Source organism: Falco naumanni, chromosome 11, assembly GCF_017639655.2.
Source record: "Falco naumanni isolate bFalNau1 chromosome 11, bFalNau1.pat, whole genome shotgun sequence".
Lineage (NCBI taxonomy): Eukaryota > Metazoa > Chordata > Aves > Falconiformes > Falconidae > Falco > Falco naumanni.
Window position 1 is genome coordinate 5,633,425 of NC_054064.1, and position 18,783 is coordinate 5,652,207.

At 50.8% G+C, this 18,783-nt stretch overlaps 1 protein-coding gene and 1 long non-coding RNA gene across 5 annotated transcripts in view; one reads left to right on the forward strand and one right to left on the reverse strand.

Moving 5' to 3' along the window:
* The window catches only part of LOC121095457, a 42,689-nt gene that overhangs the window by 12,584 nt on the left and 11,322 nt on the right, over window positions 1-18,783 (forward strand). The gene's annotated exons all lie outside the window — the stretch shown is intronic.
* The window catches only part of TNR (tenascin R), an 81,287-nt gene continuing 62,555 nt past the window's right edge, over window positions 52-18,783 (reverse strand). The window contains exons 9-22 of one of the 2 annotated variants that reach the window (XM_040610276.1): window positions 18,567-18,656; window positions 18,191-18,454; window positions 17,272-17,538; window positions 17,043-17,162; window positions 16,367-16,513; window positions 14,949-15,068; window positions 14,271-14,414; window positions 13,528-13,658; window positions 12,396-12,528; window positions 9,201-9,352; window positions 8,195-8,291; window positions 7,219-7,380; window positions 5,472-5,635; window positions 52-5,022 (exon numbers count right to left, since the gene is read on the reverse strand). In XM_040610276.1, coding sequence (XP_040466210.1) covers window positions 4,903-5,022; window positions 5,472-5,635; window positions 7,219-7,380; window positions 8,195-8,291; window positions 9,201-9,352; window positions 12,396-12,528; window positions 13,528-13,658; window positions 14,271-14,414; window positions 14,949-15,068; window positions 16,367-16,513; window positions 17,043-17,162; window positions 17,272-17,538; window positions 18,191-18,454; window positions 18,567-18,656 — 2,111 coding nt within the window. In that variant the 3' untranslated portion in view covers window positions 52-4,902. The remainder of the gene's footprint in view (window positions 5,023-5,471; window positions 5,636-7,218; window positions 7,381-8,194; window positions 8,292-9,200; window positions 9,353-12,395; window positions 12,529-13,527; window positions 13,659-14,270; window positions 14,415-14,948; window positions 15,069-16,366; window positions 16,514-17,042; window positions 17,163-17,271; window positions 17,539-18,190; window positions 18,455-18,566; window positions 18,657-18,783) is intronic. The other variant, XM_040610277.1, reaches the window with a different exon arrangement.

Genomic DNA, 18,783 nt, shown 5'->3' on the forward strand with positions numbered 1-18,783 from the left:
ATGCGCCAGGACCCCGCTCCCACCCCGCTCCTGGACAGGCACACGGCTCGCTTCTTCGGTATCTTTTATTAATGTATAGAAAATGCATTAAAAAAAGGAACTATACATAGCCTAAGAGCGGTCAGGACTAAAAATACTAGTTAACAATGGTTAACAAGCGTCGATCCCATTCTCCGAGCTACGTTTTCATTACAGGGTGGGGAGGCTTGTTTAATATATTATTTATTTATATTATTTATTTTATTTATGCATTTATTTGCTTTTATCTTCCCCCTCATTTGGTTGCGTTGGTTTGTGTTTGAGTTCGTCAGAACCTGTCCAAGGGATTTCGTTGCCTCCGTTCTTCCTTCTTATTTATGGTTTCTAAATTTTTTTTAAAGTAATAAATACAATTCCAGGGTAACACCTGTACACAAGGGACTGCTCGTTTCTTTGTTTAGGTCTTCGTGTCACCATCCTTCTGAGAAACCACTGACACCTGGAGAGCTGTAGGCTGGGTGCCGAGGTGGGTCCAAGCATAAGCACGTCCCCAGGGACGAGTCTTTCCCTCTACCTTACCCGACCTGCTCCCCCCCTGCTCCCAGAAGGGGCAAGGACCTGCCACCGCCATCTGGGCGCCATCAGGTTTAAGGAAGGGGGAAGGTGAACCTGGAGGGTACCAGCTGGGTTTGATGGCCATCCCAGGGTGCTTGGTTGGCAGAAACACGGATGGGCTTCTCCCTTGGCCCCGGGATGGAGCCCTCTGTTAGCGGTGTAAGCAGGAGTTAAAGGGTTTTGGCGGGGGCGGGGGGGTGCTCTTTGCTGGCAGTGTCTGGTAAGGTCAGAGCTTGTGGGCATCGCAGGGGGCCACAGGGCAGGGGGTGATGGTTACCTCAGGGTGTGACGGTGGGGACATCCCAGGAGGGTGGCTCTGGGTCTGGATGAAGGGCATGTGCTGGCGCCGAGGTGAGGCACCAGGTGGGTGTTTGAGCTCCTGCTGTGTTTCAGCAGGTTGCTCTAAGCCTGTGGCAGGCACAGGGCTGCCCCAGCGTGGGGACACCACTGCTCGAGCCCTCACCTGCTGCAGCACTGGTGATGAAGATGGCATAAGCTGTGCTGTCCGCACCCTGACGCTTCCTGGGGGGAGCGTCGCTTTGGGAAGGAGGTAAGAGGCTGGGCAAAAGCGCGTTTAGGCTGGTACTACGCCTTGAGATGCCCATGGTAAAGCAATGCAAAGGAAAGCAGTAGAAACAAAGGCTTCTCCCAAACTTTTGTGTGGATGCTCTTCCAGCATCCTCCTGCCAAAACCCAGCTACCTTTGGGGAGGGCCTGGCCTCTCTCCTTCCCCAAATTATTAATTTATAAGTGCTGTCTTAAGGATCACTTTAGCAAAAGCAGCTTTTCCTTTCAAGAACTTTTGGTTTTGGGTTTTTCTGTTATGTTTTAGTGCAGTGCATGGTGGGCTTGGGGGTCTGGCTGGAATGGAAACAGAGGGAAATCAAAACTGGGCAAGAGATGAAAGTCCCTTGGTGTTTTCTTCCAAGATTTTGGGGTTAGAAATAAGAGGCAGCTTTGAAAGGCTGAGAGGGTCCTGGGTACACGTGGTGCTCTGCTGGGTGAAGGACATCACGTGCTTCCTCCTGCTTGATGTTGTGGGAGCTGGCATCTCGCAGTGGATAGTGGGGTTTGGGTAATGGCTTCAGGTTCCTTTCTGGGCTCTGGGGCAAGCCTGGGTCGTATGAGCTGGATGGCAGAGGAGCCACCAGAGCCCAGTGATGGTTCACGTGCTGGAGTCAAGGTGAGATGAGCACTGGCAGCATCTGGGCTTGGCTTCTGGGAATTTCATGCCAAGACTTAATTCAGTCTCAGCGCTGTGCTGATGGGGGACAAGGGCCAAACCTGGTCTGGTTGGAGAGTGAATTCAGAAAAAGGGCTTGCCCAACCACTGATGGAGGATGCAGAGAGATTGTACTTCATCACACTCTCTGACGCTCTGTAGCATCGACGTTAAGCACAAATTTGCTTGAAACTGCTGGCAGGAGCTTTGTCCAGGAAAATTCATCAGGCAATAATGAAAAATGAATTTCTGGAAAATTGTATCTTGTATGTGGGCAACTTGAACAAGGGACAATGGCCCAAATGACCATGTCATCCTTGCTAATTGCGTGCTTAGGCTATCACCAGGAGAAAACCATGACGTGTAGAAGTCTTTCCTTTAAAAGATTTTAGCAACTGCGTTTCACCGAGGTAATAGAAAGACAACACTCTGGCACCATGTGTGAGAGCAGGGACCAGCACTGGTATATAACAGCACCAGAAGGTCGGGTGTTATCTCCAAGAGTGTCCTTCAGACTCAATGATGGCATTGTGTCAACTGGGCCCTCTCATCCCAGTTACAGGACTTATAAAAGGGATGACGGACATGAGCAGGGAGGGAGAGATATGCGTCAGTAAATCTGTTAAGAGAACAATCAACTTTTTTGAGGATCTTCTTTTGAACCCCCTGGAAAAAGCTTGTTTTGATTTTCTGTTTGACTCATACTTTTCAAAAGAGAGTTCTTGCCTTCCACTTGATTGCTAGTGATGAGCTCTTGTGTTTCCACGGATGTCTCCTCCTTTTGCCTGGGTAGACAAGCAAACAGCACCATCTGAGCAGCCATGAACACCATCCACTGCCCGTCTCTGCTCCTGGTTATAACCGGTGCACTACAGTGCTTCTGTTAGGACACTTCTTGCCCATAAACTCTTGGTGATGTTGGGAAAAATACTACTCTGCCGGTCCACTAGGAGGCTTCTTAGGTTTTAATCGGCTGTGGCTGCTGCTTGACTTTTAGGACCTAAAACAGGGCAGGCTGCTCAGGAGATGTGACGTGCTGCCATCTGTGACACCGGCCATGTCCTACAAGAGTTCCCATCATCTGCAGCCTCTCTGACTCACCTGTTGCCCAATTGGTTGACTTTTTGCCTGATTTGATGCTGATTGGAAGTAACAAGAGATGCCTCATTTACACACGTGATGTTGCTGAGCTACAGCATCCTTCCTCCAGGTTGGACTGCAGCTTGTAAGCTGACCATTTGAAGGGCTGGAGCCTGGATCTGATCCTGACCTTGGGGTTAGCTATGATTTTGTGTGCCAGTACATGGACAAGGAGGCTGCGTTTCCTGCTTAATGCCCTTCTTCAGCTCTGCAGCCATGGTGAGTAACGTCAGCAGATCCAGGAGCATGGCCATGAAAGAGACACTGGCCTGAATTATAAGCTACTGTAAAGATGCCTTTATGTTGCCATCTGGTAGATGTTTCTTGAGACAAAGCAGCTTCAGTGTGATAAAATAACAAAGCAGTGTTTAGCATTTGTAATGCTCCCTTGGCTGCAAACCCAATGATGAGCTGTATTGTCCTTGGCTGTGGGGACAAGACCCTTCTCCGAGACCAGACCAGTGACAATACCCAGCATTGATCTGAGCACTCAGCAGAGGAGTGACTCCGGCGGGTGGTCATTTGGGCTACATGGAGGTGGTGTCAATGGTAACAGGACCCAGCCAGAGCTATCCAAAGGGTCCGTCTTCCTTAAAAGAGGAGAAGTTAAGGGTGGGAAGAGTGAACTCATCTATTCTTTCAAGAGTCTTGAAGAGCTCCAGAATCTGGATGGACTAAACATTCCTTCCAGGAAGGGAAATGGTTGATTTCCTGTTAGAGAGATGCTGATACCAAGGCACTGAGATTTGTGTCCCTCTTGTGATGGCAGCGAAGAGGGGTGGTGCAGGAGAAGGGAAGGAATGGGCATTTCTCAGCTTGCGCTTCTCTTCCCTCAGCTGTGTTGCCATCCTTCCCCGTGTACCGTGGAGGTCTCTGAACAATAGCACCTGGGCTGTACCAGCTGCCGGCTTCAGGCTGGGCTGCGCTTGTGTGGTGGCTCTTTTGGTTGCTGCTCCTTCTCTGAGACTATTTGGTTTGGGACCAATGCCCTCAGTGAAAGCCAGTGCAGTGGGATGTAGAAATAGCAGAGGAAACGGGCCCTAGGCCTCAAGACCACAAGTAGTGATTTTTCTCCCAGGTCCTCTCCTTTGACTCCTTTCTTCTCCATCAAGCTCAGCACAACCCAGGCAGATGTTGTGCACCTGGAGTGGGATGAGTTCAACTGGAAGGCGTGGATGATACAGGCTGGGGCTGGTGGAACAGCTCTTGTTCCCCTACACCCCATGTACATGAGGATGGGTTTGGCTGTGGTGGGGCCAGCACATGAGCTGTGGGCTTTCTAGAGTTTGCCTACATATGCTGATGCTTGCCAAGCCCTCCTGGTGTGATGTGCGAAAACTGGGGATGGGATGAGCCTTGCATTTGCTCATCCTCAGTTTGTCTTCATGTGTGCAGTGCCTGTGTGTAGGGGAGGGATGACCAGGCCAGAAAGAGAGATGGGCCTCTGCCTGCTGGAAGAGTTGGTGTCTACAGGATGGCATGAAGCTTGGGACTTCCCTTCCAGGAGGCAACAGGGAGGCAGGGAGAGGACGGGTGTCCCTGGCCATGACTGGGGTGGAAATGGCTGCCCCAAGGTCCCTGTGGGGAAGGTTTCTGCCATGGGCCCTGTGACAAACATTTCTAACAGGCTTTGCTGGGGATTTCTATGTGTTTTAAAAAAATATCAAAAAAATCTGTCTGTCTCTTTCTTGTTCTCATGTTAAGGGCCAGAGGACTGGGGTAGGGAAACTGGAAATTTGGTATTTCTCTGGGACAGATGCAAAGCAACGAGGTCTTCCCTTTCACACGGCCTTTGCTTGTACCCTGGTTCCCTCCAGCACTCGTGGGGGGGCAGGTTGCTATCTCAGATGAGTAGTAATTGTGGTTTTTTTCCCTTTTCATATTATAAAATACAAACAAATGACAGAAAAGGTCAGGTGGTGGGAGGCAGGAGGGGTTCAGCTGGCTCAGAGCTGTAGGGACCGTCTCTTCCTCCCAGCGATGTTACGGTGGTTGTAAGGTCGCATCTTCATTTCCACAAAGGGGATGGAGAACTCGTGGCCTTTCCAATGGTACCAGTTAATCCCCTGGCAGGAGGGAGAGAAAGGCACAGGGTAAAGAAAGACCCTAACAAGAAACCAGAGCTGGAAAGGAAGGAAACAGGGTTGATGGCTGTAGAGAAGTCAGAAGGAAGAACTTGCTACAGGAAGGGTAAGAAACTCTTCTGCAGCCATGCCTTTGTTTTTCCCACTGCTCAAAGGCTCCTGATCAGATTTCCCGTATGTAATATTTTTTTAATGTAATGCAGTAAGGTGCCATGGTAAATGACCACGGCAGCCAGTTTGAGGCACAAAGCATCAGCCTAAATGGCTTGAAGGTGGTTCCCTTTGCTCCAGCTGGTGTGGGGTCACCCCACCGGTGCTCCCACCCCTGGTGCATGGACTGTGCGGCCCCAGCTCCAGCCTAGGCTTGCTGTCAGGCTTGGTCACACCCCTAGAAGAAATGCCGAAGGCTTTCAGCCCAGCTCTGTCCTTACCTGACTGTGCCGGGACTCCCCGTACTTGCCGTTGAGGTTGGTACGGTGGCAGTTCTTGTACCACCAGGCCCCTTTGTAGGACATGGCACAGTTGGTCACAGCCACGTCGTTGTCCCTGTCCTTGGTGGAGAAGGGGCGGCCCTGGTGATAACTGAGGGAGTCCCCTGTGGAAAGAGGTGCCGTTAAAGGTGTTAGAGCCGGAGTCACCTGGTCTTTTCACAAGGAAATTAAGATATTCTGGTAGATGTGGCAGCCTGCCAATCCACGGCTCAAGCAGCTGAAGGTCTGGGAACAACGTTAACTGGAATTGCTCACAACTGGTTCATCTGAGGTCCTCTGCTGTCCGTTTAGGATCAGTACAGACCACAGCAAAGCTCAGCGGCTGCTTGGGCTTGGCAGATAAAATGCTGTATGAGTTTGGATCTGAATTTCAGTGTTTCAGAAATGAACTAAGTCCTAGATTTGGGCATCCCTGATTTTCCAAAGCCTGGCTCCACTACTTAACTTCAGGACTCTTTCAGCCTCCTTCCCTCCTGTGAGCCAAAGGGAACTTTTTCGCCTAATGGAGACCGAGCATTTGTCCCTTGAACCAAGATGCTTAGCCTTCTTTTCTCACTTTGGATAAGGGCAAGAAGCTTTTGGGAGGTGTGTGATATCTTATTCTACCAAAACCACAAACCTCATCTCACCTTCTTACTAAGGACCAAAAGAGCTGCTTTTGGGTGAAAGAACATCCAAGTGAAACATGGTTATTACAACTGATGTATTTACAGGAGACATCCTTACTATGCTCCTTGGTGGTCCCTAAGAAAATACAAAGTAGACTCATGCCAGCACCGTGCAGTCCAGGCACAGTGAAGCTTGCTAGGACACCTCTTGGCGATGAACCATTGGGCAGGTCTTGGCTCTCTTTGCTCAAGGTGGAGCAGAAGCTCCTTGGCTGGGCGGCTAGAAGGGGAGCTTGTGTGGGGAAAGGGAGGGAGTCATGTCTGCAGTAGTTACTGGCATTTTTGGTAATAGGTTGGGTGCCTCATGCCCTAGGACTTAAGGTCAGAGCAAGTGCTTTGTTGCACACAACCAAGATTCCGGTTGCTGTTTTTCCAGTAGCAGCTACCAGGTTTGGAATAAAAAATTCCTGCATCTTGGATATGGTGTGTGGTTCCTTGCTAAGTACATGGTGGTGAAGTTTTGTCTATCCTATCTATCCTAGCTAAAGAGGCTGCAGCCGTCCCCTCTCCCCCTTCTTGGGAAGAGACCTCCGTGCCCTCCCTCCATCACCCACTGTTTTCTGGTGGGCAAAGCCTCATGCTGCTGCATTGACTGAGCAAGCAGGTGTGACAGTGTCCTTGAAAAACTGGCCATTGTTTGGCCTCTGCAAGAGGAAACAATGCAGAGGATTTCAGATTTTTCCATTGCTGTGGGAGGGCAATAAATACACCCTCCAGCACAGCATCAATAGCACTCTGCGGTTACTGCCAAGTGAGATGACACCTCTGATGATTGACCTGGTTATCTGAACAGTAATGCCTCTGATATTAAATATCTAATCCCCGATGGAAAATTCCCTGTGTCCTTTGTGGGATTTATCCAGCCTGGTTTACATGACGGACTGCAGGGAGGCAGAAAGGGCTATGGGTTTGTGTCTTGCTGCTCCAAACAAGTGAGCTTTGATGCTGGGATTTCCTTTATAGTTTCAGACTCACGGGTGCCAGGATTTCCTTACTACTTGCTAGCAAGGAGGTTGTACCTGAAGTGCCGTTGTAGTCCCCGATTCGCAGCTTGTACAGGCTCCGGGAGTCGCCGATGGAGAACTTGTCATAGTAGGCGTACGCTGCTTCTTGGCCATCCCTCATGTCTATTCGCAACTCGTAGCGCCCCTGGGACGTGATCTTGTGGATGTTGTCCAAGCCTGGTGAGACAAGCAGCAAGACACCCGGTGAGACCCAGTGCCTGGATCCGCCCCGTGAGCAAACAAAAAGAGCTCTAGGTAAATAACACAGCTGTGGGAAATGAGTGCGAGGAGGGGAACCAAAAAGCAACAGCGCTTCTGGCTAAGTCTTTGTGTCTCCTGGCAGTGGTGGGGTCTGAGCTCTGTTTGCACTTGAGCTTCACCTCCCCGTGGCTATGAGAGGTGGGTTCAAGGCCCAGGCTCAGCTTTCTCCACACTGCTGCTGAAGCTGGGGGAGTTCAGCTGCGGAGCCTTGGTGCTTCTCCCATTGCTGCTAAGCTTCCACACGAGCCAGAGCGTGTTCACGCTGCAGGGCTGGCCTTGGCTTGTGTTCAGGTTTTGGGGCAGCACGCTCCGTTTCAGAGCTGTGCTGGGTTTCCTCCCACTTGCCCCTTTCCTACTTTCTTCGGGCAACTGGCTTGCTGGCCAAGGCCAGGCGAGGCCCGTGATCCATAGATGCTACTGATGCAACCTGTAGTCATCCAAAGGAGGATGATGCTTTTTGGTCCATGAAAACTCCCAGCTTAGCCCCTTCTCTCCTAGGAGGAGCAAACTGGGGAGCTGCTGGCCTTCACAATGTGCTTTTATGTTGTGTGCCCCTGAGTGACTTTCTAATGTGAAGGGCTGGGAATGAATGGAAGAAAAACTGTCCGAGGGAGAGCGTAGAGGAGTGGGGTGAAAGGCAAGGAGCCAACAGCTGGCATGGGCGAGCAGCACGGTGCGTAGGGGGCTCAGGTTTGACGTGTCACTGACAGACAAACAGTGAGGGTCATACCCAGCCAAAACTCGTCCTCCAGGTTTCCAAAGCCAACCCGGTAATCCGCCCATTTCCGAAAGAAATCAGTCAGCCCGTTCTGCCGCCTCTGGAAGACCTGTGGTGGGGGAAGATCAGTGTGAAGTAAAGACAATACTTTTTCTTTCCATTGCCCCTTTCAGAGGCACAAATTGCAGTGCCCATCCAGTTAGTGTTAATTGTAGCCATGCAATTAATTCATGTGCAGATGGAGAAACTGAAGAGATGTTAGATGATGTCCAAGGCAAATCAATGCTCTAACAGGAAGGAATCAGCCGTCAAGCTTTCTGCTCTACCCAATGCATGGTGACTGTTCTTCTAGCATGTGATTCTGCTTTCAGCTGGCTCTTTCTGTGGCATGCAAGGGGATGGTCTGAAGCAGAGTGAGATGGAGGTAAATCTCCTAGCTAGAATAATACCCATGCTAGAAATCAGCATTTGGGCAAGTCCTTTTTTTTGTTGTTTTAACTATACATCTGGCAGGGTTTTGTGTAATGCGTGTAAGCAAGCATTTGACATGAATAAAATCAAAGCACCAGAGCATTATTTACTTAAGCTGTCAGTCCATCTACATCAAGACAGGCAGTGTTTGTGCAATTCAAAAGCCAAACAGGCATTTGCTTCTAAAGTGCTCCTGTGCGGACTCAATTGGGGTGATGCCTGACACCCTCCTACTGCAGGCAGCGTGAATCATTCTCTGTGAAAGCTACCGGCCATTAATTTCATTTCTAGAACAATAAATCAGCTTCACTCTCAGATTTTGCTCTCCAGAAGCACTGCAAACATGTCAAATAAATCAAAGGGCATTTCTCCAAGTGTAACTATTATTACTGGAGCGTGGGCCATTCCCTATGGCGTGGGAAATGAAGCATGCGATATTAAGCCTGCTGTCGTTCCCGTGCAGCGTGGTGCTTGGCTTTGCTGGTAGCGTGAGGCTCGGTTACTTTGTGATGGTGACAACACAGAGGACAGCCGCACGGCTACTCACAATCCAGCCGCCTCCATCCGTGGTCATGTCGCAGTACACCTGCACCCGCTGGCTGAGGTCCCCGTTGATGGAGATGGTGTAGATGCCGCTCAGCGTGTCTCCATTCATCAGGTGCTGGGCGCAGTCTTGAGGGTTAGCAAAGACACGGCCGCCTGCAAGATAAAAAAAAAACCAAAACAACAACAACAACAACAAAAACAAACCCAAGAAAAACTTAAGGAGAGCAACACCCTTTCCACATGCCTCGGGCCTCACTGGTTGTGATCCAGGAAAAGTCTAATTTGGCTTCTGCGTCTCAAGTTACTTTGTGAAGTGGAGGGACTTTACCTCTGCCAACAACACTGGAGGATTTAATGGAAAAAAGTGTGTGCATATTGGAAAGGCGCATTGTAACCTCGCTGTGAATGATGAGGGATGTCACTTCTTGCATCATCTTTCTGCACTGTGTCTGAAACCCTGGGGTTTGAGCCGTGACCGGCGTATTTAGACAGCTGTGACAATACCAGAACCTGTCCTCCTCTCAGGATTGCCAGCTACAAGCAAGTTTTTTGACTTTATTGATTCCAGATGGATTCTCCTGATCCATGCCCTTGGAAACAATGGTGGACTTATGCCAGGCTGACTGTCACTTGCAAACTGAGCAGGAATTAGGCTGTGCCAGATACTAGAGATGGGCAGACAGCACGGGCTGTGTAGCTCTGCTCCAGGTGTCCTCTAAGGAAGAAACTTCTCATTTAGGGGTCAGAGTTTAAAAAAGTCTGAACTACAAGACCCCAACAATATTGGGCTGTCAACTCTGAGTTTGATTTTCTTCTCCTTTAATGCAAAATGTGGAACTACATCTTTCTCTTTGCCGTTGGTGCGTATGGATGCTGGAGTAAATGAGTGCAGAGCTGGAAATATGGATGTGGCTTTGGAGGGTGCCTTGGTTACTCATTGAGAAGGTGCAAAGGGTGTGCTGTGTACATCCGTCACGACTGAGTGATACCCCGTAGGACCAGGGTACAGACCCTTGTCTGTTATTTCCCACTTGGGTGTATTCCCCCCCATTCATGCCACCTGGAGACTTTGGAGGTTGTCACTTTGTCCAAATATTGAAGACTCCCTATTTTTTCCTGTCTCCGTGCTCTGTAACGCAAGGTGTGGTGAGGCAGTGTTTGCATTTTAGAGTATCCAACAATGAAAACTGCTTCAAAGACAACGACTTCAGGCTCCCCTGAGCTCTGCAGAGATTACTCGTTTCTTAATTTATATTCATATCTTTAGGAGCGAAGGAGACCTTGAAAGACATTTCAAACCACTATAAATTATAAATACTGTATCTGTTTCTTCCTTTTGTCCCATCTGTATACAATTCCCCAAGAACCTTATGCAAACATGAAACAAAGAGGCTGAGCTATTAATATGTCAGAAGCAATGGCAGAACCCCGGGATGTGTACTGTGAGCAGAAGGAAGCAAAACAATTTAAATTAAGCCTGGTTGGTATTTTTGTTTTCTTTTTTTTTTTTTTTTTTTTTCCTGTCTCCTTAAAGACAAGTCCTTATTCTCTGCAAAGTGCCCTGATGTGCTGCCAGAGTAAATGAAATAATTGAATCCCAGACCCCGATTCTTTGCTGAGGATGCTGCCCATGGATCGCGTTGCCCCAGCGGTCGTTCCTGGGTGCTTCTGTCTGATCGATACGGGGGGTAAGTGGGGAGAAGCTGGTGTCTAGTTGGTGCCTATCTTCATCTTAAAAGTAATTAAACGTGTGTTTGGATGCTGCATCAGCTGGCAATGGTGTCTCTAATACTGCCGAGGTCTGGCATTTGTGTTTAATGGAAACCGTGCTCTCCTTGCCTGACGTGAGTGGATTTCTGCTGCTTTATCCCAGTGGAGAAGCCAGCCCCATGCAGTTTTGTCCCTGACTCCCAAAGAACCTCAAAGATGACATGCATTTTTCCGTCACCTGCCTGAATTGCGCTGGCTTTATATGCCTGCATAAGAGGTGAGAATAACAGGAAAACCTGATCCACAGATGCATTAGGGAAGAGTCTTTTCTGGGGTTTTTTTGGTAATGTAAATAGTTTCTATTATCTCTTAAAAGCAGATGAAGGGACCTTTGCATGTAACTGAGATGGGAAAGTGTATCTGCAGCAGATGCAAAGAAAACTCTCCTAATCGAACTGGCAGCACAGATAGGAGGAATTTTGGTGGACATTGTCTTCAGGCTTAGTGCTTTTGAAGCCCAGGAGAAATGCAATTAGATTCAGCCCTGAACAACAGGCACTCTGTCTGTTAAGTGCCCAGGCCTAGCATGGCTTTCAAAGAGGCGGAGGGACAACATGCTTTGCACAGTTTCTAACATGAATGGTTGCAAATGGTGGGGGCAATGGTGACATTTTTATACAAGTGTCATTCTTGCAAGCATAAGCACTCTGTCTGTGAGGGTTGGACGTGGACGCCCACCCTTTGATTTGGAAAGGAAATCCCCGTTACCTCAGTGGATCGTGACTTCTGTGGAATGAGAGGAGGGAGGAATAATGCCATTAGGTAAAATCTGTGGGATCACAGTCCTGTGGGCACGTTGGCCCTGCTGTCCGTGACTCCACTGGTGGTAGTGGAGATGCACCTGCTTGATATTTCCAGAGATGCCCCATGCCTGGGAGCACTCAAGGTCTGGTTGGACAGGGCTCTGAGCAACCTGACCTAGCTGAAGATGTCCCTGCTTATGGCAGGGGGGTTGGACTAGATGCCCTTAAAGGCCCCTTCCCACCCAAACCATTCTATGATTCTATGATATATCTGAGAGGTTGGACCATGTTTACAGCATGGAGAGACCAGCTGAGTCTCTCCCTGCTCGCTCCAAGAGCATACCTCTTGATACATGTTGTTAACTTCTGGGTTTTTTTCCCCCTCTATTTATGCATTTGAGGAGGGGCAAGGGCAAGGTAAAGGGTTTGGTAGATGGTTCCTGGTCTGAAGCTCAAAACCCCTTGCCCTGGACTGGGTCTTGTGTTGTATTACAGATATAGGTACAGCCATTAACTTTGCATAGCAAAACAGCACTGTAGGTCGTGGCAATGAAGATACCTCTCTGTGGATCATGGTGAAATGCTGCCTGAGAAGGGAGAGCCCACAAAAGCAGTCTGTGTCTGCCAGCATGGTGAGTGGCCTAAACCCCACCTGGCCAAGCTGATGCGGCGCAGGTCCTCACCTGTGGTGAAGGTGGTGGAGATGAAGCCGCTCCGCATGGTGTTTTGGGCAGCTTGCAGGCGCACGGTGTACTCTGTGGTCTCAGAAAGCCCTTCCAGGCGGATCCATGTGTCCTCGGCATCCACAATCAGCTCCTGTACATGGGTCCCAGAAGGAGGTAGACACCAAGAGCAACAGATGAGAAAAGCGATGGGGAGCCTAAAGAGCAAGCGAGGAGGGAAGGGAAGCTACAAACTGCTGCAGCCCTTGGTGCCTGGCCGAGGAGCGTTGCATGGCTGCTTACACCCCTGGACTAAGTCAAGGTGATGTTAATATATATTCGACCTTTTGGGATGGTTTGGGCAGGAGAAAGCTAGCTGGTTTGGTTTAGGCACAGGAGATGTAAATGTTTGCAGTCTGTGTGCTCTGTTTACCGACTCTGTCGGGATCTGCGTGCCCTCAATCCGGGGCATGACTGATTGCCCAAGCATTGCAAGGAGCAGAGCTGGCCAAAACCTAGTTATCAGCCAGTTTTGGCTCCATCAGTTCCTGTCATGTTAATTTTTCTGGTCGTCAGCCAATGCCACTTAGCATTATATCGAACCCCTTTGCAAAGCTATTATCCTCCGGCTGCGGCGAGCCAGTCGCACCGGCAAAGGCAATGAGACTCTGCAGTGACGTATTCCTGATAGTGTTTGTAGCAGCCTCCGGACAGGCAGATATGGACGTACTCATTAAATAATCAAATATATTGTATTGCGGGATTAATTAGCTGTCTGCTCCTATCTTCCTTTTGCAAGAAGGGCAAATGGCTTTTTCAGCATCTCTGTTTGCGGGGTAATTTTCTCCTGCCTCAGCTTGCTTGTGTTTCCCAAGTTGGGAATTTCCCCTGTTCCTCCAGACTTCCCAGGTATGCCCTCTTTGCCCAGACCTGCAGATGTACATGAAGATTTTGCCCTAGGCAATCTTTTCCTGTGTTTTCTAACTTTTTGTCTAAAGTATTGCTTATGTAGAAAGCAGTGTTTGCCCTTCTGGTCTCTCCCTGACCTAGTGAGCGTCATTCTTTTACCTCGTTGGGTTTCTCCTGCTCATTTCTCCACAGTTGTGTTATTCCCTGACTTAATGAGCCTCTTTCTTTGTGAGGACTCGCTCACCTTCCGGCTGCCATCGGTGGATCTGTAGGTCATGACGTAGTTCTCGATCTCTCCCACGGGAGGCACCCAGGAGAGCAGGGCGCTCCGTCGAGTGACTTCACTGGCAGTCAGATTTGTTGGAGGATCCAAAACTGCAAGGGTGGATTGGGACCAAGGGAAGTGCAAGTTCTCACAGACAACCAACCTCCCCAGGCCCGCTTCCCAACTCAGTGCACTGGGATTCGACCTTGCAACCCTGAGCTACAGCCCAAAGTCCATCCTCACCCTCAGTTTCCAGACCCCACCACCCATCTCCAGCCTTGATCAGAGCTCTGTAAGCCCTCTAAATGTCCTTCTCTACTTGCATGTTCTCTGAAGGGTAACAGCTCCGAAATTCATGTGTTATGGGGCCTGCCGAGCTTCCTGTAAGCAAAATGGGTTGTGGGACTTTCCTGGATTATAGCCTTGGGCAAGAAAAAGACCTGGTCAAGGGTCTTCTCGGGGAACCACATCCAGGGGAAATCAAAGAAAGAGGTGGATGGAGGTTGCAAGAGTGAAAATGATGGTTGATGCTTGTTGTGATTAAAATTCTGTTCTTGTGTTGTGCCCAGCACTGGTATCTGGGTGGCCTTTTGGTACATGGCTACTTCTACACCCATGTGTATGTGACAAAAGCTTTGGCTGAGCCTTGCTGGCCGCCTTTCCTGGGGTGGATGTGTGGGTAAGGGCGCATAACAGGCAGTGGGGGAGGTGACCGTACGTACGAGTTGTAAAGTTGGTGCTGATGGTCTGGCTGGTGAGAGGCCCGTTGGTGGCATACATAGAGACTGTGTAGGTGGTACTGGGCAGGAGATTGGTCAGCTGGTACTCCTGGTTGACTCCATCCACCAGAATTGTTTCTCCTGCAACTGTAAGCCAAAAGAGATGAGTTAAGGTAGATGTTCAAGGTGGTTCTCCAAAATGTGTCTATGGGTATGACACACCATGGCTGAAACACCGTGAGCTCCAGTGCAGCAGGTGAGCTGTAGTGGTGGTGGTCGGTCTGAAGGATGGTCTTATTTTTCCCATGGTCCCTATATTTGCCTGATACTTTCTTTGCCTTCAGTGGTGGGTTTCATTGATGTTGCCACACACCGAGTTTCTTTGCGATGGGTACTTGCTTGCCCCAGGGCTGCTGCTGGTGGGCCAGTTAGCAAATTGGGAGGATCCCAGTCCTTTCCTGTGTGGACTGCTGTGCTCTGAGGCTTGGTGGGGGCAGTGCAAGGCGCATGCCATGGGACCTGCGTGGGAGGAGCTGGTGTCTGAGGATGGGGTACAGCCATGCCACCCACCAGCTGCTGCCCTCCTGAAGCAAGGGCTCCTTCCGTGGAGGACACCTACTGAGCCCTGGGCTTTGGGGTGGGGGAGAGGTGGAGGTGAGGTGAAATGGAGCCCCAGCATACCTGTGCGGCAGGTGAGGATGAGGACATAGCTCTCCACCTCTGACAGCGGTGGGTTCCACTGCAGCAGCGCCTCGGTAGGGGTGATGTTGGTGGCCGTGACCCCCAAGGGGACATCCATGGCTGCACAGAAGACAGATTCAGAGTCAGAAGTGTTTAAAAGATGGGAATGGGGACTGGAAAGGCTTCTTGTGGCCCATCGCTTGTGGTCCTGACTTGCTACCCAGGTGTTACAGATCTGCTAATAAGTTAGAATTAATTGACTTTATTTGATTTTGTAAAATCATTTGGAATAAGAAATAGATTTTAATGAAACTTGTAGTTGCACAGCAAAAGTTGCTATGAAATCCTCTGTACAGCCCTGTACCAAGGCCAGAAGAATGGGCTAGAATCATTGTTTAAAACTTAGGTAACAAATTTGGGATTTTACAGATTTCTTTGTATTTGACTAGTCTTCTGTATGTAGAAAGTGTATTGAAATGTCAGAATGTAGAATTAATGGGAACTGGGGAGAGTCGACTGGAACAGCTTGTAGTTACCTGCCAAGAAACCGTGAGCTTTAGTAAAAGGTAATTCCGGCAGGGGGGAGATCGCGACCACCGACTCATGTACCACCTACCCAAATCGTACCCCAGACCCATTTCTGGACCTTTCTAACCTTTACTGTGCAGAATCGGATTTGGGAGGAGGGTATGTTAATGATTTTCGGGAAATACTATGATTATGCGTGAATACTTAATGAATATGCATGAATAAGTTCTATATATGGTGTATGATTTTGAAGCTTGGTGTGCGTTGATCGTGAGAGGACTCACTCACGCACCCGGCTGTCAATAAAGAAGTGTCTGCTTATCTACATCACATTGGTGTTGATAAGGTCTTCATGCTGAGATTTCAGTAACACAGGCCCATGTGCCTGCAGAGGAGTTACTGCTGCCCTAGCTGGAGAGCAGAGATGTCATAGCTCTGCTACCTGGGCTGCTCTTCCACTGCTTTCCTGACGCACAGCCTGGGATGTTAAGGAGTTTTTTAGGTTTTGAGGAGTTTGAAGTTAGCAGAGGGTTTTATTCTTGCAGCAGATGCTGTCTGTGTCCGGGCTTCCCCGGGGATTATTTCTGGAAGTCTGTACTTCCTTTAGGAAAGGTTGTCATGGTTGCCCACCATCGTATCTCTGGCTTCCCCGTGCCCAGTACACAGATTTATCACTCCCTCCCATGACTACCTACGCATATTCGGGAAAGGCTTTGCTTAGACATACTTCAACAGTACACACTGGGCCCTTGTGAGCCTTGCTCATCATCTTGAGCTTGCATCAGGTCTAGCTTGCTCTCAGCTGCCTGATTACTAGTGCAAGCAGGGGCTGCCAGGGCTGGCCCTGGCACAGTTTGAGCGCTACCTGCCTACCAGGAGCTCCTTCCCACCTGTGTACACGGTGATGGAGGCCACCTCGCTCTCCTCCCGGCCCCGCACGCTCTTCACCCCAATCTCGTACTTGGTGGCGGGCTGCAGGTGGCGGAGGGCGTACTCGGTGGCGTCGCTGCCGATGGCGGTGCTGTCTGTCCTGCCTGCTGGGATGGAGCCAAGAGCTTTGGCATCACAGCTGGCCCCATCCCTGGGCTATAGGAGGTGCCTGGGAGGGGAGGGCAATGCCACCAGTCCAGGGCTGATACTGGGGGTAACTGGGTTTTGTGCCTGCAGGTGCACACCTGTGTGCCCATCGCTGCTGGCTCAACCTTTTCAGCATCAAAGGCAAAACTGGGACCAAGGGAGATGAACCTGGGAAGCAGGTGAGGGAGGTGGGATTTCAGGATTGGGCCCCGAATTAACCATCCCCAGGGAGAGCTCACTGCAGTGAATCACTCCCTGTGCCCCTCTGTGCTGGGCTGGCCCTTGGCTGCGGTGGTCCCTTCCCATCCTTGTCCCAGACACCCCGTCCCTGCAGCCTCTTGGTCCATCCCAGCTATTGGTGGCTTTGCCCAGGGCTCCAGGATGCTGCCTGGGGTGAAGATGACCTGGTGGCTTGCTCCTGCCAGTGGGTGGAGGGAGGGTTGGCAGCTGTGAGCTCAGGGTATGAGCAAGAGCGGTCTGACCCATTACCTTCGGCGGCACGGTAGGATATTCTATAGTGGTCAAAGGCAGCAATGGGAGGGCTCCAGTAGACCATCATGGACTCCTGAGTGACATTGCCCACCCTGAGGTCCTTCGGCGCATCAATCCCTGGTGAGATGGAGCAGAAACCAAAGCTGTGGGAGGCAGGTCTGCTCCCTGTCCCCCGGCCCGCCCTCCTGGTAGGGTCCTGTGCCCGGCGGGGGGCTTTCCATGGTACCTGTTGTGATGGAGCCCATGACAGGCTCAGAGCTGATGGTGCCGTGCACAGCCACCAGTGACACCAGGTATTCGGTGGATGGCTGCAAGCCCGCCAGGCTGGCGTGCCTACGGGTGCCTTCAAGTGTGACCTGCTGCGCCTCCTCCTCATCCCGGGGGCTGTAGGTGAGGATGAGGCGGTCTGCTGGTGGGGATGGGTCGCTCCATGTGACATTCACACTGGATGATGTCAGCTGGGAGAAGTGGAGCTGTGTGATGGGCCGGACACCTGCAAGATGGAGAGGGGAGATGCAGCCCCAACCATCTGCAGATCCTGGCCTCCACGATGTTCTCAGTGTTTGTGTGGGAAATACCCAAGAGAGGTGGCAAAGCTGGAGCTCTGGGCTCTCTATTGATCTGAAACTGTGCTGGGATCAAGAGGCAGAACTGGGAGGGGAAAACCAGTGCTTTTCTCAGCTCTGCCTGCACACACCCTCCATCCCAGACCCATATGGTAGGTGGTAAGGCTGTCCCACTACAGATGGTATGTGTTGTCTGAGCTTCTCAGCTGCAGGCTTTCTACCCAGAGGTCCTTGTAAGGTCCCTCAAGGCTTCATTTCTCTTTCTTAGGGACACACAGGCCACCCTGACCACAGGGGAAGGCATGGGCTTCCCATTCCCCCAACCCTGCCTTGTCCTTATGGGAGCCTCTAGCCAAGCAAGTGTGCTCAGAGCTGCAGGCAAAGGGGACAAGGCACCTACACTGGTAGGGCCATCCTCCTTTTGAGGTCAACAGACCTGTTCCCGTATGGATGCATTGCCTCCAGCTCTCATCCCCATCACCACCTCAAGAGTTTAGGTGCTAGGGATACAGCGGGCTGGCGTAGATGCCAGTGTGGGGTGGTGGTCTGTGCCCTTGGCCCCAGTTTATCTTTCTCTACCTGTGAAGGCATCCACGGTGGCCTCCAGGCTCTGCTGGCGTCCCCTTTCAGCGATGATGGATATGGTGTACTCTGTCCCGGGCTCCAGCTCCGAGAGGGTGAGCTGTGACTCATCCCGGGGCACTGTCACTTCGGATGCCATCCCTGAGGCAGGGGTGAAGGTGACACGGTAGTGGTCGATAGGACCCATGGCTTTGGTCCAGGCCAGTGAAATGGATGTCTCTGTGGAGGCCGTCACCAGGAGGTCCCGGGGGCTGTCAAGCTCTATGGGAGAGGGTTGGTGCACACCTTTGTTCCCATGCACGGACTGTCCTATGGGGACATCTGAGCCATAGGAGCCAGCTGTGCTTGAAGCATGCAATGGGGCCAAACTCACCGGTCCTGGCGTTCATGGTTGCCGGCACGCTCTGCTGGCTGTCCATCACCGCTGAAATCCCAATGCCATACTCTGTCCCTGGCACCAGATCTGCCGGGGGGTGCAAAGGACACAAAGGGGTGTGAGAGCAGCACCTGGCTGGGTGGCCTTGGGGAGGGACCCCCCCACCTCCCACAGCTGGGGACAGGGGGGGACCCTCCTGAACATCCCTGGGGTG